This window comes from Callospermophilus lateralis, chromosome 4 (assembly GCF_048772815.1).
Source record: "Callospermophilus lateralis isolate mCalLat2 chromosome 4, mCalLat2.hap1, whole genome shotgun sequence".
In the NCBI taxonomy this organism is placed as follows: Eukaryota; Metazoa; Chordata; class Mammalia; order Rodentia; family Sciuridae; genus Callospermophilus; species Callospermophilus lateralis.
Window position 1 is genome coordinate 101,084,095 of NC_135308.1, and position 23,838 is coordinate 101,107,932.

The 23,838-nt window shown below is 33.3% G+C and overlaps 1 protein-coding gene across 1 annotated transcript in view; it reads left to right on the forward strand.

Annotated features, from left to right (window-relative positions):
- Positions 1-23,838, forward strand: part of Lrrk2 (leucine rich repeat kinase 2) — a 128,444-nt gene that overhangs the window by 33,559 nt on the left and 71,047 nt on the right. The window contains exons 14-21 of the mRNA XM_076854312.1: positions 1,107-1,213; positions 9,941-10,085; positions 10,219-10,358; positions 11,917-12,045; positions 12,119-12,289; positions 15,881-16,139; positions 19,575-19,763; positions 22,686-22,807. Of these exons, the coding sequence (XP_076710427.1) occupies positions 1,107-1,213; positions 9,941-10,085; positions 10,219-10,358; positions 11,917-12,045; positions 12,119-12,289; positions 15,881-16,139; positions 19,575-19,763; positions 22,686-22,807 (1,262 nt within the window). The remainder of the gene's footprint in view (positions 1-1,106; positions 1,214-9,940; positions 10,086-10,218; positions 10,359-11,916; positions 12,046-12,118; positions 12,290-15,880; positions 16,140-19,574; positions 19,764-22,685; positions 22,808-23,838) is intronic.

Genomic DNA, 23,838 nt, shown 5'->3' on the forward strand with positions numbered 1-23,838 from the left:
CTGTAGCATAGCACAACTTAACATGCACTGTATCAGTCTACATACACAGGAGTGACTATGGTATCTGTACTCTGGTAGTGCTGAGATTGAATATAACATTGATTTCAATAGGTTAAGTTGATGTCCTTATAAGGTATCTAGGATATTTATTGATGAAATAGACCATATCCAGATTTCTTTAAAAACAAAGTTGTGTATTACGTTTACATGGTCTCAGTCACTGAAAATGACACATAGGGAATTCAATGTCAGACCCTGTTGTAAAAAATTTTAAAGAAAGAATCAAAGTTCCAGGAGGGTGGGAACCCAGCCTGCCTTCTTTATTGTGGTATTCTCAGCATATAGCAAAATCCCAGGCATATCCTTGGCATTCAAATATCTAGTAGGCAAAAGAAAAGCTATATGCAGTCATTTATAAAATTATAAATTAATTTATAATTAATTTACTCAACAAATTATAGAATTGAACACTTATGATTTAATTCTTTATTAATAATTATATTCAGATTTGGGAAAATATTCTTTTGTCACAATTTTACTATTATAGTATGCAATTGATTTATTTTTTGGCTATTTTCAACCGTTTTGGAATAGTTCAGCTACAAAGTAGCTTAATAAAAAGTACGTTTTCTTTAAATAACTTTCTTTATGCAGTCTTTAGAAGAATTCAAATTAATCCTAAAACTTAAATTATTTTTTCATAATTATTCAGCTGTTTTTATTGTATGCTGCATTTCATATCTGACTTTTTAATATTATGTTCCAATAACATTAAGATGTTCTCAAGTTCTCCACTATTGCATAAAAACCTTCCAAAATCTTAAACCACAGCCTACTCCTGCAAAAAAGAGATTGTTTACTACAGAATATTTTTCCACCATGAGTAACTACTTGTTATTTTAATTTCAATAAATGTCCATACTCATTGTATTTGTTTTGCATACAATGATGAACTATTTTTAGAGATTCCTTAAGGTGTTAGTGCTTTGATAAGGAAATACTTAGTAGAAAAATGTATAGCATACATAATGTTGAGTAAACTATGAAAATTTTTAGTAAGTGGTGATTTGTTCAGTGTGTGTGTATTTATTTGTTCTTGCATTTAGGCATGCCAGAAGAATCCAGTGATGAATCTCAGCATAAGCTAAATATGGTTAAAAAACAGTGTTTCAAGAATGATATTCACAAACTGGTCCTAGCAGCTTTGAACAGGGTATGTTGAATATAAGTTTTTCTGTCTTTATACTGTTAACTAGAATGCTAAATTTTGGGATCTAGAGGACTGTGTTAGTTTAAGTTTTCCACCCTCTGTTTATTATGATAGTAGCAAGTCATGTGGTTAGTACATAAGGTGACAATATAGATATTTGGGGTGGGCTGGACTATAGTTTAGTGATAGAGTGTTTGCCCCTCACATGTGAGGCACTGGGTTTGATCCTCAGTACTACTTAAAAATAAATAAATAAAGATGTTGTGTTCATCTACAACAACAACAACAAAAAAAATTAAAAAAAAGATGTGAAGAGCAATGAGATGAATACTAAGCTCAGTCCAGCTAAGGTAAGTGTATTGTCAACTATGGACTTGAAAAACTTCTTTTGATTGCTAGTAACAATTTGCTCTATCAGAAAGACAAACAAAGACTTAGATGTGCAGATAAATTTCGTCTGTGATGCTGAGAATCATGGCTGCTGTTTTTGTTATTTTCTCTCTGGCTGTTCACTTTTCTTTTCTGGTCTTATGGTAAATGGTTCAGCCTACAAAGGTATTCGGGCAAAACATTAAAATATTCTTTGATACCAGACTTCATTGTTCTCTTCAGAGGAGATAACCTCTGAAGTGGTTTGGTGTGCTTTATTTCTTCCTATTTTTAGGTATTTTCATATCTATGTTCATTTATGCTATACATAATAGTTCAAAGATCAACAAATAATACTAAGTATAAAAAGGAGAGGAATTACATTCAGATTGTGCAATGGAAAAAAGTACTGATGGAATTGAGGTAATTTGGAAGTTTACTATACAATAAATTGGTTCTTCATAAAGATATGAGAAACAATTTAAACAATGATTAGGGTTAATGTTCTTATGAAAGGAAGATAGTACTCAGAATAATTCATAGAAATGATTCCTTGTAGTTTGCTATACTTAGATAAATGTTGTGAATTAATTGAGTAACTTCCAGAGATATTGCCTTTAAAAATTCAATTTAAACTGAACTTTATATTGTAATTGTCTGTGATATGTGAGTTGTTTGTACTCAAAACCTTAATGAAATTCTTAAATATAGAAAGAATATATGGTATAATGGGTTAAGTTTAATTCATAAATTTTTATTGAAAAATAAGTATTTTCCATATTTAGAGGAAGGAACTGGTTTAGGCATTGGGAAGACAAAAGTGATTTTGCATTGGGTCATTCTGTGGTGGATCTCATAATCCGGCTGAGGGAATAACAATCATACTTAAAACCACTTGTTCTATATTAGCATTTACAAACAGTACTAGTTTTGTGAACCTATTCTATGAACATGGAGGCGGAAGTGGTTTTATTCATGGTTAGTGTTGGTAGAAGCAGAGACATTAGAAAAGCTTTACAGATAGCTCTGGTTCCAGATAGCCAGCCTTTTCTAATAGAGGGAGTCAGGAGTCAAGAAAGCCTGCAAGTACTATGATGTGGAGAAAGTCGCTCAGCTTCGAGCCTTACGTTCTTTTACTAAATCACAGGAGAAGTGATTGAGAACTGCTTTTCCCCCCAATGCCAACCCCTGAGTAATAGTACTCAGCATCTCATTCAGTTATGACTTTTACTTTAGGGTGGACAGTTATGGTCATGGGGAAATAAAAGTGATGATACTTTATTTCAAAAATCTTTCCAATGTTATTCCCCTGATCCTTCACCAGGATTGAGAAAAGAGAATATAAAAGATGATAGCAAGTCACTTCTGTAGCTCTGAAATTCTGTGATTGTATGTCTCATTCTGAGTAAAAGTTACAAAGCATCTGAAGTTTTAGGTACAATTATTGCAGACATAATGAAATGAACTATCAGTGCTAAATCTAAATCCAGAGAGCAGAATTCTAAATAAGGTAAAAATTGAGATTCAACTGTCATTTACAAAGCAGAAACTAAGAAAAGTATTTATTCAAGTGAATCAGTGATTAGATATATAAATATATCAATAAAACTCTAGTTGAAGTTAAATCTTTTTTTGGAACATTGACCTTGCATTTATGCCTAAGCCTTTTTGGCTTTTTACACATGAAAACTTTCAGCACCTACTCCATAGAGATCTATTTGTCCTGTGTTATTTCTGGAGGACAAAAAGACTCAACATTTTGGCCACATCTTTGTTTTGTATGCAGTGACACTCCAGTTCTCTTTGTCATGGAACCAGTAAAGTAAAACGAATCTGTTGACGAAATGTCACCATTTGAAAGAGCTTGTATGCTTTACAAAAATCTTGAAGCAAAATATTCCCAGATTAAATATCAAAGACATTTGTTTCAGTTGTAAATAATAGTTAGTCAAAGAAAGAGTACATCTGCAAAATCAATCACACAACAATAAGAGGAAATTACATATAAGCAAAGTTGCAAAAAGGTTTCCAGCTCTACTCTACAGAGACTATGAAATTCAACTCAGAGGTGCAGAGGAAGAGCTGGACACACAGAAAGATGTACCTTCTTTTTGGTAAGACTTTCAAAAATGAAAATTTATATTTATGAACCCTTAATAAAACAATATTAGCATTTTTGGAACTAAGCAAACAGTATACAATTTTTATGAAACAATCAATTCGCAAGAATAATCAGGAGAATTTTGAAAATCTGGTATATTTCACATGGCTAAACTCAACAAATTATCAAATTTTTATAAAACTTTAGTGAATGAAGTGTGACATTGGCACTGGAAGGAGCAGGGCAGTGGCCCATAATGATGTTTCAAGAAATAGATAAAATGAAAGTGTGCACTTGGTATGTGATAGTCCCCAAGTACTGGAGAAAAAATAGTTCACTCAGTAATTTTTGTTAACATCTAACTCTACAGTGACTTGAGGAAAACAAAAGAAGCTGAATATTTACCTTATCCTTTTCCCAAAACACATTATAGGTGAATGGAATGAACAAGTAAAGAATGAATTGGCATATGAAAAGTTCTCGACTATAATCTTTATTAATGTAAATTTTAATTAAAAAGTCCTCCTTGAGAAAAATCTGGTCATCTCCGTCAAAATTAAGATGACTCTGTTTTCTGATCAGCAATTTCACTCTAAGAATTTGTGATGTAGATATACTTGAACATGTACACAAAAGATTTTTTTAGAGCAGGTCATTGTAGTATTATAAGAATAATGTGGCAACAAAGCTAAATGTTTACTTGATAACCATTAGTGCTGCTTGGAGGAAGGTTAGTACTATCTTCTGGTGATTCTAGAATAATATTTTGTAGGATAGTATTTTGGAGCATGTGACTCGTTTTGGAGCAGAAGCTATAATTAGAGGTTATGTAATGTAATTAAATGTTTGTCATTTCTGGACCAAACATTTAATAAGTGGTGAGACATCTTCCAGAACATTCTCAGGCACTGTGACCTGCAGTATTTTGGGACAGTGTTTGCTCTGTCAGCAGAGGCTCCTGAGTGACTGTAACAGGCAGAGACAAAAGTTGAACTGATTATTTTTTCAGCCCCTGAAATTTTGTGATTTTTACTACAGTTTAATTTAATCTGTCCTGATTACACAGTGGCCAGCAACAGACTAAACAAATCAGTTATACTCCTACCAAACTATATGATTCTATGTAGAGATCAAAAAGCAGTGAAGTGAGATTTCTAATGTGCTTCTATGGAAAGAAATCTCAAATTTTCCATGAATCTGATTATATCCCAGGCTATTGTTTTTTTTCTTCATGTATTTTAACACACTATATGCAATTTTTAATGAAATTACAAATGTGTTTCTACTTCTTTATGTCTTTTCCCTCCAATCCATCACCTTGTTATTACAGATTATAGTGTTTGCATTTATGGCTTCAGCTTTACAAAATTTTATATAGTTAAGGTGTGGACTCTGGAGACAGGATATCTGGACTTGGATCTGTCTGGGTCTGTCACCTATATACTGGACGGTTACTTATGTCTCAGATTCATTATATATGAAACAGAGATAATAAATATTTTCACTTAGGGTTATTTTGATGATTTTATGAGGTGTTTCATGTAAAACTATCAGTACAATTCCTAGCACATAGCATGAATTAAATAAATGTAACTTAATGCTATTACTATTAGATTGAAAGGTATTTTTTTTGACATCTAACCAAAAAACTTTCTTTCCTACTGACTTTTGTGAAGTAAATTAATTCTTCACTGTAAGCTCTACAATATTTACAGTCAGCTTTATATCTGTTCTTCCTAAAATTGCTGTCTTCTTAATCCTTCAAAATGGGGATTAAATCTTTACAAGTTGTTTCATTACAAGTTTTTTTTCCATTCATAGCTTTGTTGTCAGAATTTGTTTAAAAGTTGCATTCCTTGAATACTTTAATGTGTAGAATATTTGGTTTTATGTTTGAACTCTTGAGAAAACATTTTGATTGGTTATAAAATATTGGGGCTTTATTTTCTTTTGCTGTGTACTAGTATTGATTATTTAAGTGGAGAAGGTGAAACAGGCTTCATATTTTCCTTACTTTTAAGTGACTTGATAGTTTTGCCTGACTATTGGAAAGATTCTTTATCTCAAATTCCAGTCACTTTATTAAGGTATATCTCAATTTTAATCTTGGAATATGATGCCCTCATTCTAACGATAGCCATACATCAAATCTGGAAAGTTTTCTTGAACTGCATGTTTATACTACATATTTTATAATATAAATGTAGATAGATGGACCTCTTTATTATATATATAATAGATATAAATACCTATTTTATATATATATATATATATATATATATATATATATATATATATATACACATTTTTATGGCTTTCTGTGGACATCAGTCATATGAGGTTAGCCTCTTTTACCTTAATCTTGTAATATTTTAGAGACTAACATAGGGATCACAAATCAGCAGCATTTCGTCTATTCAATGTATACATTTTTGTTTTGTTTATTTCTATTAAGAGTAAAAGTGGAATCTATAAAGGAAAAAGGAGAACAGAGAAACAATATCAACACAAATGATCAAGGAATAGTCATTTTTCCTTTCGTTAGTTATCTGCTTAGCTGGTGGTGAGGACAGAGGCCAGTCTGGACATTTTTTCCCTTTGAACTACTTACCTGGCTGTTTCAAGTAGCTATTTCTATTGTTTATGGATTTCTTGAAAAGTTTTTGAAATGTGAATCATGAGTGATAGGCTGTTTCCAAGCAGTGTCTGTAGACATTCTTCCATCATTCATTCCTCCAAAAGTTTCACTTGAAAAACACTTGCTAAATAGAAACTGATAAGTTAACTTTAATTCTTACATAAATAGCAATGCAGTAAACTGCTTTTTTAAAGATAGAACATTAGATAGGTGAAGGAAAGTCCATTTTAGGCTTGCAAATTGCATATATGTGTGTATACACACGCACACATACATACATACACACACATACATAATATGTATATATACACAGAGATTTTTAAGAAGTTCATTAGGTTATTAGAAATCAAATATGTCTATTTTTAGTTATCAGCTAGTTTGAACATGGTCACATGTGATCATGTGACACTCTGAATTCTTTTTTTGCATAGACAAGTTACAGATTCCCTGTTACAAATCATTGATCAGCTCTTGAACTGAATCTGAAAAGGCTAGAGCCTAAGGGAGCTCACCATTGCAAAGAGCAATACTTAAGCAGAAGTGGGTTAGAAGTGAAGATATTAAAGACACAGATGGATGCTTTATAAACATCAGTTTGACATAATTTTAGCACAAAAAAATAAGCCTGTAATGTCTTTTGAGTTTAAAAGAAGAACGATGGGATTCAGTACAAAATGAGAATACAGGACCTCTTATTTGAAAATTGTTGAAGATTTCAAGGCAGTGACAGAAGAGTATTAAACCAAGGGTGGAAACCTTCCAAGCATGGAAACCTTCCAAGCGTGGAGCCATTGATGACCACACAGGTGCACACCCATGAAGCTGGCCTCGCCTGTCAAGCAAGAATGATGGTACCATTAATCAAACAGAAAGTTCAGAATGACAACCTGCCTCTTTTTTTCTAGAAGATGCTAAACTTTGACTTTGAACCTGTGAATTTTAAGATGCCAGTGTCAAGCCAAGAGAAGTGTGGGCTTAGGGCTTAAGAGAGTTTAGATTTGTGCCTTGAGTTATCTGCTCAAAAGTCTGTGCAATTGAATTCTTTTTATTAATATGTATAGATAATTATAGTGTATCTACATTATGAGATTTTTGTGAGAGTTAAATGATTTATTGTATGTGAAGTGCTTTGCAAAGGGTCTGGCTCCTGGCAAGTGCTCCCTGGGTTTTGGCAGTATGAGTGTGCTTGCTGCTGTGATGGGGATGGCTGCTGCTGTGGATTTCATGTATAAAATTCCACTCCTGAATAGAAGAGCTTTTAAGAAAAGAACTTAGCATAAAGATTGGAGTTTAAAGAAGACACTGTAAAGGAGATAGACAAATGAATGGTTTTAAAGTTTGAGGATAACCAGGGAAGAGTACTGTGTCATGGAAATCAAGGGATGAGAAAGCTGTAATTAAGTTGTTAGTGGACTTTTTTTCCTTGAATGGTTTTAATTCAGGGTGGTTAGGACAAGGTTGATTATATGGAATTAAGGAGCAGGAGAAATGTGAAGGTAATCGGTATAGACTTTTCTATTAATAAGTTCAAAAATGAAGAAAAAGTGGTAGCCTGATGAAAGGGAAGATTAACTAAGGGAGACTGCCCCTCCCATAATTTTTAAATCTGTCATTTAGAGGAGAGTGCTTTGTCCAAGGCTTGACCTGTGGTCATTACTCAATGTCTATTGCATGGACAGAGTTTTCTCATTTTATCCTCGTAATAGCACTGTGTTATTGGGATTGTTTTAGAGACCAGCACACTGAGACATACACCAAACCATGTTTCCAACTTCACATTTATGACTTTGAATTTCCTTATATTTCTTAAGTAACCCCTTACCACTTCTGAATAAAGGTTATTTCATTTTTTAAAAATTTATATTTTTATTTTTTGAGATACTAGGATTGAACCCAGGGGTGTCTTATCACTAACCTATATCCCCAAGTCCTTTTCTTTATTTTTTTTGTTTGGAAGGGGGTCCCACTAAGTTGTTCAATGTGTTCTGGAACTTGCAATTCTTTTGCCTCAGCCTCCTGAGTAGCTGGGATGATAGGCATGTGTCACTGTATCTAGTTTGCTCTCTCTTTTTCTCTTTCTGTCTCTCTCTCTCTCTTTCCTGATGGTCCACAGATTCACAGAATTTAAACCCAAATCTATCTCCAAAGCTGATGTACTTTTACTACTCAGCAAAAGATAGTAGGATGGTAATAGTGGCAGGAACAAATTGCTAAGAGGCAGGGGTAAGAGTGTCCTATTAAAATGGTACAGGAGATGAGATCTAATCTGGGCAGTTAGGGGTGGAGAACAAGGACTCAGGATGAGATATTGATGCTTCTTCCCATCCCCCCCCCCTTTTTTTTTTTTAAAAAAAAAGGATGCTGAATAAAAATACTTGAGGGACATTGAAGGACCAGACCGGGTAGAAAACTGGGTAGAAATCTGCTCCTTGAGAGTACTAAGAGAGAAAAGTGAGAGGACAGAAGATTTTGGTTAGAGAGGCTACACAGAGCTGGAGGTCTGACTTGAAGCTATTTCAACTCTCCCCTGGACCTGTGGTAGAGGCAATCTGATCTTAGAGATAGAGATGTCATAACACTGGTATGCACACAACATTATCTACTTGAAAGCTAAAATCTGAGAAGGATAACCTTGTAAGTTTTGAAAGAAGAACTATAAGGTGGGCATTGACATTATGGTAGAAGCTTGGAGAGCAGTGTTTCTGTGGGGGAAAAGTAGAGATGACTAGTGCAAGGCTTAGATATATGTCACAGACATCAAAAGAAGGGAGACATGACTGGTTGTCAACCAATGTGTTCGCTGTTTCTTCTCAATGATGATAGCCCAGAAAAAAAATGGCGCTATTAGACCAGGCATAAATGATGTCAGATCACCTGGAGCAAATCCAGATTACAGAGGCTGGAAGATGTTATGATTGAGATCCATGAGCTGTTAAGGGAGACACATTTGTGTCCGACACTAGCTATGTGACTTGAGTGCCTGTTCCCAAAGTTTTAAAGTTTGATGAGCCTATTGCATGAGGCACTTGAAGAGAATAAATGGAAATAAAGTGTGTAAAGCTCTTGGAGTGGAGTAAATGTTCAGTTAGTGTTTTCTATGGTGAGATAGCAGCAGGGCATTTTACAGTGTAAGTGCATGAGCTTTGGGATCAAACATCCTTGGTTTGCTTTCGTTTTTTGCAATTTGCAGTCTGTGTGACTAAACCTCTAGCCCTCAGTTTTCTGTCTCATAGTAGGAATAATCATGCAACATTGATTTTTGTATAGGATGAAAGATTGGAGTCAAGTTTCAATCTTCTGGATATAGACCAAATTTTCCCAGCACCATTTATTGGTGAGACCATCCTTTCTCCAAAATATGTTTAGTAATGATATCATATGAATTTCATGAGATTACTATGAAAAGAAAGCACAAACCATGTCACTGACTAAGCACTTGATCGATGATGTTACAATGCCAGCTCTTAATGCAAAAAATAATGAATAATATAGAGGGCAGAATTAAAGATACTAATTTGTATTTGGATGACTTAACTTACATTTTATTAATCTTTAATTGTTTTTAACGGAGATAAGTACTGAGATCTCATTTTTAACATTCTTAAACACCTTTTGATTTCAGTTCATTGGAAATCCTGGAATTCAGAAATGTGGCTTAAAAGTAATTTCTTCTTTAGTACATTTCCCTGATGCATTGGGGATATTATCCTTGGAAGGTGCTATTGATTCAGTACTCCACACGCTGCAGATGTATCCAGATGACCAAGGTTGGTACATTTGAACACAGGATTTTGAATTGATTTTTATAGGCCATTAGCTCTTGGGTTGAATATCTGTAGTTTTTTCTTCAGTTTTGAGTTTTAAAACAACTAATTTCGTTGTGTTTTTCTCTTATTCTAGAAATTCAGTGTCTGGGTTTAAGTCTTATAGGATGCTTGATTACAAAGAAGAGTTTAAGTGTAGGAACTGGGCATCTGCTGGCAAAAATTCTGGTTTCCAGTTTACAACGATTTAAAGATGTTGCTGAAGTACAGATTAAAGTATGTGCATTATCTGGAAGGAAATTTGGGAACTTGTGAAAATTTTACTTTCAGGGCATTTAATGCAATTCCCACTTGCATTAATGGGGTATTCTAGTTAATTAAAAACCATTTATCATTTTGTAGTATTTTAATTATGGAAGGCGAAGAGAATTGGATTGACTCTCTAAAGATCTAGTGTTTCATTATTAAATCTCTGAAATTACTGTTTGTGTGCCATTTGTCTTTCCCATGAAAATGTGCTAAAGAAATTACAGTTAGCTGATTTTTTTTTCTGTTTAGATTTTAGATAAGCACAAGTTATCATTGTTATAGTTTGTCACTCTCTGTGTTGTGTGGTGGACTCCTCATTTCTAGTAATTTTACTTGCTGATTTTTTCCCTGAAGCAAAATAATATTTTAAAATATTTCTAATTAAGCAAAATTTAAAGCATGATATATAATAACTGTCTTCGTAAAGAATTCAAGATGCTCTATGATTAGTTCAGGAGAGGTTAAGAAATAAATCACTAGCTGGATATGATGGTGTGTATCTGTAGTCCCTTTTATTCAAGAGGCTAAGACAGGAGGATCCAGGAGTTCAGAGCCAGCCTGGACAGCATAGCAAGACCTCTCCTATTGGGAGTTTTAAAAAGTAAAGAAAGAAATTCTTTAAGTTATTTTGTAATCTTAGTAAAACAAATGGTTTCTTTAAGAGTTTCTGCCTTGGTTATAGTATTGTAATAAGTGTGTGTGTGTGTGTGTGTGTGTGTGTGTGTGTGTGTATTTTTTTGGGGCAGGGGGAGTTGGGAGTGTAGTTCCATGATAGAATGCTTGCCTAGCATGTGCAAGACCTGAGTTTAAGCTCTAGCACCAATAAATAAATAAATAAATAGATAGATAGATAAATAAGCAAGCAAGCAAGCAAGCAAAGGGAAGGCCAATGGTATAGGTCAGTGGTAGAGCACTTGCCTAGCATGTCCAAAGTCCTGGGTTCACTCCCGTTAACAAAATAAACAGTAAAATAAAATATATACTTCAGAATGCCTTCTCAAATACACTCAACATTAATGTAATCTAGCAGTGAACATTTATCTCTAAGATAAAAAAAAATTAAGGAACAGCACAAATTGGGAAAATTCTCGGGTCCTTAGAGAAGCTAATCTCCAATCCTCTAATAAAAACAAAAATTATTGTATTTTCCTATTTGGAGCTGTAACCCTGCTGAATCATCTGTTCAGATGAATCACCAAGGTTCATGTCTGGATTTTGATCTGGAAGGTATCATTTCAGACAGGGATCTTAACAGCCAAAGTGTATGGAGAATAAGCCTTTTTTCCTGCTTTGCTTGAGGATGGTTGGTTGGCTACCATTTATTCTCTGTGTTCCTGCTGTATTTCTCAGCAGCAAGAGAGCAAGGAGTACAGGATTGTTTTTTAACAAGGAATAGGACCCAGCAAATGTATCCACTTAGTTAAGCAAACATATTAGTTATTAAGTATCATATACAAGCTCTCTGTTTTATTTATTTATTTTGGCCCATAATTGCTTATGTTATTATTTTTGGTCATACCTTCAGGGATTTCAGACGATCTTGGCGATATTTGAATTGTCAGTATCCTTTCCCAAGCTGCTGGTGCATCATTCATTTGATTCAGTAATATTCCATCAGATGTCTTCCAATATCATGGAACAAAAGGATCCACAGGTACCACGTTTTTCACCTGTAACCTAGTGTTACATACGGAGCTGGCTCTAATCCTCATTTTCATTCTTTTTAGTTTCTAAACCTCTGTTGTAAATGCTTTGCAAAATTAGCTATGGATGATGAGTTAAAAAGTGTGATGCTGGAGAGAGCATGTGATCAGAATAATAGCATCATGGTTGAATGCCTGCTGCTGCTGGAAGCTGATGCTAATCAAGCAAAGGAAGCAACTTCCTTAATTTGTCAGGTAAATATTCAAGGCCTCACTTTTGTCTTTTCTGTATTATTTGGCCCTGTCATTGGATAGCTCTCTCTGTGTCTCTTTTTTAACCTGCTATTCTTTTTTCCTTTGTTTTACAATAAACTGATTTATTGAGATATAGTTCATGTATCATACGGTTGTATTTAAAGTATACAGTCTGAGTTGGAGAGGTGGAACTTATCTGTAGTTCCACTACATGGGAGACCAAGGCAGAAGGATATCTGACCCAGTAGTTTGAGGCTATGCTGGTCAACATAGCAAGACTCTCTCTCATTCTCTTTTTCTCTGTCTCTCTGTCTCTGTCTCTCTCTCTCTCTCTCTCTCTCTCTCTCTCTTTCTCTCTCTCTCTCTCTCTCTCACACACACACACACACACACACACACACAGTGCACAATCCAGTGGTTTTTAATCTGATCACAGAGTTGTGTAACCATTACAACAATCAATTTTAGAGCAGTTTTATTACCCAAAAATGAACTTCACCACCATTAGTAGTAATTTCTCATTTCTCTGCCTCTACACCTACCCGCTACTTCCTATCCCTAGTCCAAGGCAATCACTTAACTAACTTCTGTATGTATTTGCCTATTATGGACTTTTAAGATAATATTTGTTCTACATAATTGTAATTATATATACTTGACCAACAACTCCTCCATCTCTATTAACCACCCAGAGCTCTGGTAACTACCATTGTGCACTCAACTACTAAGAGATCAACCTTTTAAGGTTCTGCATATGAATGAGAACATGTTTTGTCTTTCTGTGCCTGGCTTATTTCACTTAACTTTCTTTTTAAATTTTATTTAACTTAACATAATATTCTTCAGGCTCATTCATGTTGTCTCAAATGACAGGGTTTCAGTGTTTTTTTATGGTTGAATACTATTCTATTGTATTTATATTATATACATATGCTACATTTTTTTTTTATCCTTTCATAAGTACCTAGACTCATTGACATCTTGGCTGTGCTGAATAGTGATACAATAAATGTGGTAATGGAAATGTCTTTTCCATTGTGCCCATATACTGTATTTTCTTCATCCATTCGTCTGTTGATAGGCACCCAGATTGTTTCCATATCTGTAAATACTGGTGCAATAAACAGAAATGCAAATGTCTTTTCAACATACTGATTTCAACATACTGATTTGATGTATATCCAATACTGGGATGACTGGATCACATAGGAGTTCCATTTTCAGTTTTCTGAGGAGCCTATACACTGTTTTCTATAATGGCTGTCCTAATTTGTATTTGTACCACCAGTTTTCATAGGTTATTTTTCTTCACATCTTTAACAAGCCAGTGCTTGTTATCTTGTCTTTTTGGTAGTAGGCATTTTTACTGGAGTAAAATGATATCTCACTGTGGTTTGATTTGCATTTCCCTGATTCTTAGTAATGCTGAGAACTTTTTCATCCATTCATTGGCCACTTGTTCATCTTCAATAGTGTTCAGTACATTCTATTATTGTTCACTGTAGAATTTACTAGTGTATTGTACAGCTGCTTGTGATTTGCTGTAGAGGTTTAGAGTCCCAGAACTTCAGAGATAATAATGTCCTATTAGTGTTGTCTAGTCAGTTCTTCATTTTACCTGTCTATCGACCTTAGCCTATGGATGAACAACTTCAAATGTGTCCCTTACTATGCGTTTCCATACAACTTGTTCTCTAGACATTTTTCACACAACATACAATTCTCTTGTTACAATCAATTTTCAACCATTACCTCTTTGTTTTCCCTTTCTCCGCCTAGAGTGTTTTCCTCTGAGAACTTCACCATGTGTCCATGCAGCCTGTGCACTGCATACCCCTGGAAGTGTCATTCACATACCTCCCTTGCTGTCGGCCACCCTTGAAGTGTGTAATGCTGTGTTTTTTCATTCCTTCTCCCTGTCCCTTACTAAACCATGCAAACACATATCTGATTGTTCTCTTCCTTCAAGTTCTAATCCAAATTTTCTTTATAAAATAAACCCTTCCCCTCATCACCAAATCCTCAAGCACAATTAATATTTACTTCTTTTGTAAGTCTGTCATAATCTACGTACACCTCCTGTACATTTTGTGGGTTATATGGAAATAGAAGCATATTGTTCATCTTTGTTTCATTCTTTACGTATGTATGTACTCAACAAAGGTTTATAAACATGCATTACTAGTATTTCAGATTTTTCTTAGCTGTATAAATTTTAGAGTTCATAATAACATTCCAAAAAATAGCATTTAGATAGTACTAGATCTATTTCTAGAAATTTAATAATATTTCTAACAAAGCAATTATGTTGTGATTTAATACACATTATTAAATAATCAGCAGGATACTATGTTTTCTGGTAACTTATTTTATAAGACTTACTTTATTTAATTTTACACTTGCCTATGGATTCAAATCAATTTGTCAACTGTAAGATTAAGTTCGTGCTAATTAGTAATCATCACAAAAAGAAACAGAACTTGTAACTCATTTTCATGCGCCATTATGTTTATGCATTAAAACTAAATAAATAATCAGATTATTTAAACAGTCCAATTTCTTTTAAGCAAGCAACATTGAAAATAGTTGTTCTCTGTTATTAAATTAATTAAATTATTCCCTTCAATATTTCAATATGCTTTTATTGAGCATCTTTTGTACACAGATCATTGCACTGATGTTACTTAGAGATACCAAAGAACTGAAAAAAACCCAGAAGTTGCCTTTCTAATTTCTCATTAGGGAAACAACATAATGAAAAATTACCCAAGTGAGATTTTACTACATTCCCTACAAGAAATTCTCTCTACTCTTCTCTCAATGTATCCAAAATTTTCTATACAAAAATAACCCTTTATTTTATTCCTCTGCTCATATTCTTTTAGACTTTGTGCACTTGTTTATATTTTCCCTTTTGAAAGCAAAATCAGGTCTGTAAGACTGGGTTATAGCTCAGCAGTAGAGTGCTTGCCTGGCGTTTGTGAGGCTCTGAGTGTGATGATTCTCAGAACCAGTGGGGAGATCTTTACCTCCATGGATTACAATGTGTTGCATTTAAAATGTATTAAAGAATTTATCTTAGTTGTCAGTTTATTTGTATCTAGCAAATATCAATTATTGATTATGTATAATAGACAGATTTATTGAGTTTACCTTATTTTGTGCTGGTGCAGAATAAGGAACCAAGAGTAGTTTTCATTTACCAAGAGTTTGCATGATTAAAGACTATTCAGAGCAAAGATAGAATTAATCATATTAGGCTTTCTGAGGATTTGGTAATTTCATGTACTGGTACAGAAGAACATGGGGGATTAATAATGGGCATGAAAATACATGGATGGAGACCTGGAACCGTGCTAACCAAGTCGTGGTGGGGAGAGCAAGTAGAATGATGTCTCCTTCACTGTCCCTAACCCCAATGTGGCATTTTATTTGACTGATGTTACTCTGATACTTGGAGCATTAATCTTATTTCCCCATCTATTTCAGGAATAAGTTTTTCCTATTTTATTTTGTTTTGATTTAAGACTAATCTCCCCAAATGGAAGAAGTACAGGTTTTTCCTACCTTACTATTTTTTTCCTTTAATAGGTATGTGAGAAAGAGAGCAGTCCCAAATTGGTGGAACTGTTACTGAACAGTGGAGCCCGAGAACAAGATGTGCGGAAAGCGCTGACAATAAGTATTGGGAAAGGTGACAGCCAGATCATCAGCTTGCTCCTCAGGAGGCTCGCTCTGGATCTGGCCAACAACAGCATTTGCCTTGGAGGTTTCTGCATAGGGAAAATTGAGCCTTCTTGGCTTGGTCCTTTATTTCCAGATAAGACATCTAATTTAAGGAAACAAACAAGTAAGTATTTATATTATTTTGTGTAATTCTTATTTTTAGTAGTTTGTTTTTTCCCACTCAGTACTGAGGATTCAACTTCGGGCCTCACACATGCTAGGCAAAGTGCTCTACCACTGAACTATATGTCCCTTGCCCCTATATTTAAGTTATTAATGAGACACTAAATTTGTATTTTATTTTATTTTTTGTTGGTTCTTTTTAGTTATACATGACAGTAGAATCCATTTTGATATAATTATACAATAGGATTGTACAAAGTTCTAATCCAAATTCTTTCCTAAATAGATTTGATGCAGTTCTACAATAGGATTATAATGTATCCTATTCTAATTTGGACCCCATTCTTGCAGGTATACATGATGGTGAGATCACTGTGGTGTATTCATACATGTATATAGAAAAATTATGTCAGATTCATTCCACTGTCTTTCCTGTTTCATTCCACCCTCCTTTCCCTTCATTCCCCTTCATCTAATCTAGGGAATTGTATTAAAATAAGGAAAAACAGTGAGAGTTTTCTAAGGGGTTGCTTTTTAAAAAAAATATTTTCTCTCTCTCTTTTTTTGAATAAAAGTAATAAATGCACAGTTAAAAATACAAAAATACAGAAAAATTGTAAGGAAGAAAATAAAATGGGGACATTTCCCTGTACTTTTTATATACTTATGTATACGTATGCATTTAAATGTATATGCAAAAAAACATGCATGTATACTTTGTATTTTTCAAGTTAATATATGCTTTATATTTCAGGTAAATATATTTTTTTATTTACCTTTTCAAGTTGCTATCTATTTTATATATATTTTAATTGTTCTCTTTTGAGGACATTTGGCAATATACGTTGCTATTTTTAGTGTACACACACATTGTAAATTTTTAAAAAATTTATATATATATATATATATATATATATATATATATATATATAAAATGTGTATTTTTGACCGCTTTTCTCCCACTGATCACACTTCCACCCTTCCACCTGTTCAGCTCTCTCATTTATTCACATTAAGCATTTTTTTTACCTCTTTTGCTCCTAGGGTCCCCTGTGTTAACTTCCTCCCATGCCCACCTCCTCCCCATGGCTGTCATACTCCATGTCTCCACCTTAGGGACTAACTTGCTAATAACACACATGTACTTTATGTTTTTATTTGCATATTTAATGCAAATGCACTTATTTGACTGCCAATACCACAGTCCTGCCTAGTCTGATTCTTGACTTTTTCCCTCACTTTCATGGCATGGCTAAGGGTTGAGAGGAAAGTAGCCATCCGTGCATACTAGTACCTGTACATACCAAGGTCTCTAATCCTTCCAGTGAGCCCAGAAGTTCCAGTTGGGCTGAAACACCCTTGTTTTCTTACATGTTTCATATACTCCTTCCAGGTTTTTTCCAATGTTATTCTTTCTGCTTCCCTCTCTTAACCTCTTTCTTCATTTTTCCTGCTTCAATAACTTTGTCACTTTTTACCAAGATACTTCAACCCTCTGAAGTCTTGGGGAAGCTCTTCCTGCATGTTCCCATGGCACCCTAATTCTCACCTATACCAGTACTTATCACATTGTATAATCATAGTTTTTCTTTTTTACAATGTATATTATAAACATCACAAAATGAATGTCAAATTTGTCTGCTATTGTAACCTCAGCATGTACTTTGCACATAATAAATATTCATTTAATATTTATAATATTGGCAAAAGTAAAGAGTTGTTAATACATGGTGTTGTAAACCATCAGTGGAAACAAGCATTTACACACTCTTGGCCAAGAATTTTAATTGTTCTCTTTTGAGGACATTTGGCAATATACATTGCTATTTTTAGTGTACACACACATTGTAAATTTTTTAAAAATTATATATAAAATTACATATATATGTAGTGACATGTTTTCTTGACCCAGGAATATACCATTAGGAATCCATAGCGCAGAGATTCTCAGTGTGTACAAGTGAGCCCCTAAAAGGATGCACATTAGAACATTGTTTATAATAGCAGACCAAAATCTATTAGGTGAAAAAATCCTAAGCAGAACCAGAAGGAACCATTCAAATAAATAAAGTAAATCATGGTAGATTCATGAAGTAGAATGTTTTGCAATCACTGGAAAAAATATATGGCACATCTAAATATCTGACAGGAAATGCATTATTAGGTGAGAAAAAAGGGGTACAGAACAGCATTTTTAACATACTAGTATTGCTGAAAACTCAATTGAGGTATGAGAGTCACCAATAGGCAAACATGGGGACACTGTGTCAAGAAGAAAATTTTATGAATGCATCCCTAGCTGCTTCTGGGGACTTTTTAAATTAATGAAATATAATGAGGTTCCATATTTCGTCACTTGGGTCTCATGAACAACTTGCTTATATTCTGATGGAGGGGAATTGCAGTCCTGGATAGAGAGTTACCCTTCACTGTATTCTGTTTGTTCTCATGAAATTCTTACCATTGACAGTTATTATGTAATTAGAAAAATATAAACATGTCATTTGATTGATTGGAGGGCATAGCCACAATTTCACTGGCAGCTGGTCTAAATAAGGAACATTTGGATTCATAGTTTTAAAGCATTTTCAGATACTACTTGATTGAGTCACATGTCATACATATAATGTGAGCTATGAGAGAGTAATATTTGAAGAAATCTTCTAAGCTATGTGTAGAGCAATAAGGGCTTTGCAAACTTAATTTTTCATAATAGAGCATAATTGAAAATGTAATGAAATTTCAAGAAGAAATTCCATCAAATTTTCTGATAGAATGAATCACTCAACAAAATTTATATGAACAGCTCTATTATTGATCCAGTATCTTCTATATTCTAGACTTTGTGCTAAGCATTCATATGCATCATTTCAATTAATCTTTTCTATAACCCTGTCCTGAATATGTTGTCATCTTCGCTTTTCAGGTGAGGAGATGTATGCTCAGAGAGCTTACATAACTTGCAAATGGCATTCCTAAAATTTGAACACAGGTTTATGTGGCTTCAAAGTCAAGGCCCTTTCCTGGATCAAGTTAGTTTAATACAGATTCAGTTTTGTTATATATACCAAAGCTTTGGGTAAATGATTTTTTTAAAAAATTAATTTGCCATCTGGTAATCATTCAATTTTACTATGTATTTTAAAGTGACTTTGGAAGGAAGAATAGGAGATTCTCCAGATTCAAGGCCAGCCTCAGCCTGAGCAACTTAGCAGGATCCTAAGCAACTTAGTAATACCTTGTCTCAAAATAAAAAATTTAAAAGCACTGGGGATGTATCTCAGCCGTAAAGTGCCTCTAGGTTTGATCCCAATCCCACCATCCCCCCAAAAGGATGAAAATATAACCAACTTTGGTAAGATATGTTTGTTTGGTAAGATGTATGTACATGTTTATTATTGATTTCTAAGGTACTGGTATATTTCTTTATTTTTAGATATAGGATCTATACTAGCAAGAATGGTGCTCAGATATCAGATGAAAAGTGCTGTGGAAGAAGGAGCAGCCTCAGGCAGTGTTGGAAATTTTTCTGAAGATGTACTTGATAAATTTGATGAATGGACCTTTATTCCGGATTCTTCTATGGACAGTGTATTTGGTCAAAGTGATGATCTGGATAGTGAAGGTATTTCTTAAATATCACAGTTCCCTTTATGGTTTACCCATACACAGTACATTGAACAATGAGTACTGAGAGAGAGACTTAAACCTGATTAAATTTATCTGGAAAAACTGGAGTAAAAATGTGTTCATTAGCAGGAACAGTTTCACCTCCTAATTTAAGTAAAAGCAATGGCTCAGGAAGTTGTGTCTCTTTTTGCACTTCCATCAGCCAGTGGCAACTCACATTGACTTAGGCTGGAACTACATTCTATGTTCTCTCTTTAAATGAGTGCTTTTTAATTTTTTAAAATGAGATCTTTTTGTAGTTTCTTAACTTTGTTAAAGGTAGTGATACCAACCTTCCATGGATATACATAGGAATTCAAAAGTTATGTTAAGTATCTAGATCATGCTTGGAAAATAGGAAGCACTGAGTTTAAAAAATACTTTTAACTTTTACAATAATTAAAAACAATATTAATATTTTAATAATTTATTTGTCATAACTTTTAAAAAGATGACATAGCAAATATGTAGTGATAGTAATTATGGCTGACATTTAATAAAATACAATTTAGCAAAAATGGGGCAAGTTTTTTTTAAGTTAACATTGTATGACTGAAAACTTTGGGTGATAAAAAAGTTATTTGGGGGAAACAGAAAACAAATTTTTTTCCAAAATACCATGTTTCAAGTCCAAGTATTTTTTTGGTTAATCAGTTTTCCTGGAATATTATTTATATAAATTAAAATGCATTCTTATAAGTGTATATTTCATGGGCTTTGGAAACTTATACATCCATGTAATCATTACTATTATCAAGTTATGCAGCATTTCTGCCTTCCAAAGGAAATCCTTCCTATGTCTTCATGGAAAATACCCTTCTACCTTGACTCTTGGCAAGCACTTATCTCCTTTCTGTTATTATAGGTTACATTAATGTTTTTTCCAGTTTCATATAAAAGAATCATACAGCATGTACTCTTCTGTGTCTGACTCTTTTCCAGAGTTCATATCATGTTATACCCTCACCGACAATACATGAAAATTCTAGTTGTTCCACTGTCTGGTTAATGCTTAATATTGTCAGCTAATTTAATTTTAGCCATTCTAGAGGAGGTAAATCATTTGGTTTCATTTTCATTGCCTCAAAGATCAATGATATTCAGGATATTTTCATGTTCTTATTGGCTACTTATATATTTTTTTTGGTAAAAAATCCCTAAAATTTTTTCTCTTTCTTGGGTTGTTGTCTTACTATATTTTTAGAGTTATTTTGTGTTCTGGGTAGAAGTCACAGCAGGTGTATGTATTGCAAATATTTTCTCCATGTCATATCTTTTCTCTTATTTTATTAATGGTATTTTTCAAAGAGAAGAGATTTTAATTTTGCAAGGTATATGTTTCAAGTTTTTTTAATGGTTTGAATTTTTTCTCTCTCTTTTAAGACATATTTTTCTAGCCTGAATTTTTGAGAAATTTTTTCTCTATTTCTTTTTAGAAGTGATAGCATCCTAGTTCTTTAAATGTGTAGGTCTACAAACCATTATAAATTGATTTTTATTTGTGATTAACACATAACAATGACATTAGTTATCAAGAGAATGTCAATTGAATGGTTTACATTTTTTTTTTCTGTGTAGATATCTATGTGTTCCAACATCACTTTTTGAAAGTACTGTAATTCCTCATTGAATTAATGGTAACCTTGTTCAACTTAATTGATCATATAAGTAAGGTTCTATTTAAGAATAATTTATTCCATGTGATTGGCCTATATTTTTTATCTTTTTGCCAATACCTCATTGTCTTGATTATTTTTTTTAATAGAAGTTCTTAAAATCAGGTAGTATAAGTTTGCTTATTCTTTTTTCAAAATTGTTCATGCTGTTTTATCTTTTTTGCTTTTCAACATATAACTTGAATCAATTAATTTTATGCTGAGGTTTTTATTGGGATTAATGTATATAAAATTTTAATACAGAATTAATTCATAAATGATGTGTACTTATAAAATGTCATAAAATATAGAATTAAAATACAATAATTATTTATGTAGATGAAATCTATAAATACATTTAGAAGAATTGATATCTTAATATGAATCTTTTCATTTATACATGTAGTATGTATTTCTATTAATTATCTTAAAATTTCTCTTAGCAATGTTTTGTATTGCACACTTTCTGAGACGATGATTTCTATATCTCTATTGTTTTGAAAATTCATAATTTAAAAAGTATTTCTTATCTCTTATTTTATAAAATAATTATTGTAAATAGGTTGGGGATGTAGTTCAGTGGTAGAGTCCTTACCTGGCATACGTAAAGTCCTAAGCCCAACAACCAATTCTGAAACAAAAAAATTAATTAAAAGGTAAATGCCAGCTAAACTCATTGTTTATTTTAATATCATTCCACAAGAGAAACAATGAAATATGAGATTCAGGTAGCGTTATAAACAGGACTAATGAATGTTAAATAATTGAAAGTGTGATTTCAGTATTTAAAGCCAGTTTTTTAAAATTCATAAGAAAAATTCAGAGAATTGGAAAAGAATAACATTGGTAAGATTTGTGTAGAAACTTTCTCTGCTTTCTATCCACACATGTATTTGGCATAGTATGGGTACCCATAGATTTCCATGTCTTATTCCTTCTGGGCTTTGAGCTTCTCTGAGGCAGGAATTAATTTTTTCCCACTTATCATTATCCAGCACTTGCTCAATGTCTAGTCTGTGACAGTCATTCAATAGATATTCATTGATGAAGAAAAATGTGGTTGAATTTTTAAAATGAAAAGCCAACATAGTTTATCATTTTCAGTTTAAAGATATTGCAAAGGGAATTGATTCTGAGATTTCCATTAATGAAAATACATTTACTCTTATGATTGAGTTAGCTTTTCTTACTCACTTTCGTATTATTTTATCATTTCGCATTAGGAAGTGAAGGTTCATTTCTTGTGAAAAAGAAATCAAATTCGATTAGTGTAGGAGAATTCTACCGTGATCCTGTCCCGTTGCAGCGTTGCTCACCAAATTTGCAAAGACATTCTAATTCATTGGTAAGTTAAATTGAGATTATGTTGTGTTTGGCTAGTGACAGTCTCTTGATAACTAAAGTTTGTGACAAAGTTAGAAGTGATTAGTGTAGAATTCCCTGATGTGTGAAAAATATATATATATGATAAAATATATTAGACATAAATTATTTTCAATTTACATTTGTAGATTTTTCTCAAATACTTATTTTTTAGTTGTAGGTGGACACAATGTCTTTATTTCATTTATATATGGTGCTTAGGTTTGAATCCAGTGCCTCCTATGTGCTAGGCGAGCACTCTACCACTGAGCCACAACCCCAACCTCACATTTGTAGATTTTTTAAGTGTATAAACTTTGAATATATTTAGTTGTATATGTAATTTTGTAGTATAGTTAAATATGGTTTTACCCTTCCTTTTTTTTTTTTTTTTTGCCATGCTGGGAATTGAACCTAAGGGCCTCACTTCTGGCGGGTGTTCTGCCACTGAGGTATATTTTTTTTATAGAGCTCAGGTTCTTTTTCTAAAGACTACCAGGTCTTTGCCTAATGGTGTGGTTTGGTCCCATGACAACTTTAACTAGAAATCTTATAGTGATTTCTAAGGTATCAGAGAGGAGCCTGAAGAACAATGAGCAAAATAGAGTAGCATGATTATGATGTTCATCAACATATGATTTGTGTGTGTGTGTGTGTGTGTGTGTGTGTATTGAGAATCATTTAAGTTTTTAGAAACCATTATTCCTTATCTATTTAGCAACTATGGAAGGTCTATGGCGTATTTACCTGGGAAGTTTCACAATTCTAGTTGGGAAAGTTGGGAGTCACTGTATTTTCAGTTTCACTTTGAAAGATTTATGCTAACCTAAGCTCTAATCTTGATTGTAATTAGTATTAAAATATGGGAGTCTTTTTAATGTTCATTCTGGATCTTAAGATAAGCAAAATGAATGCTTTTAACTGTACAGGTTCAATTAGGCCACAGTGTTTATACACCCCAGTTCTAATTTGTATAAATAGCTTAGTTAGAACAAGCAGTTTGGTTGGTGAAAG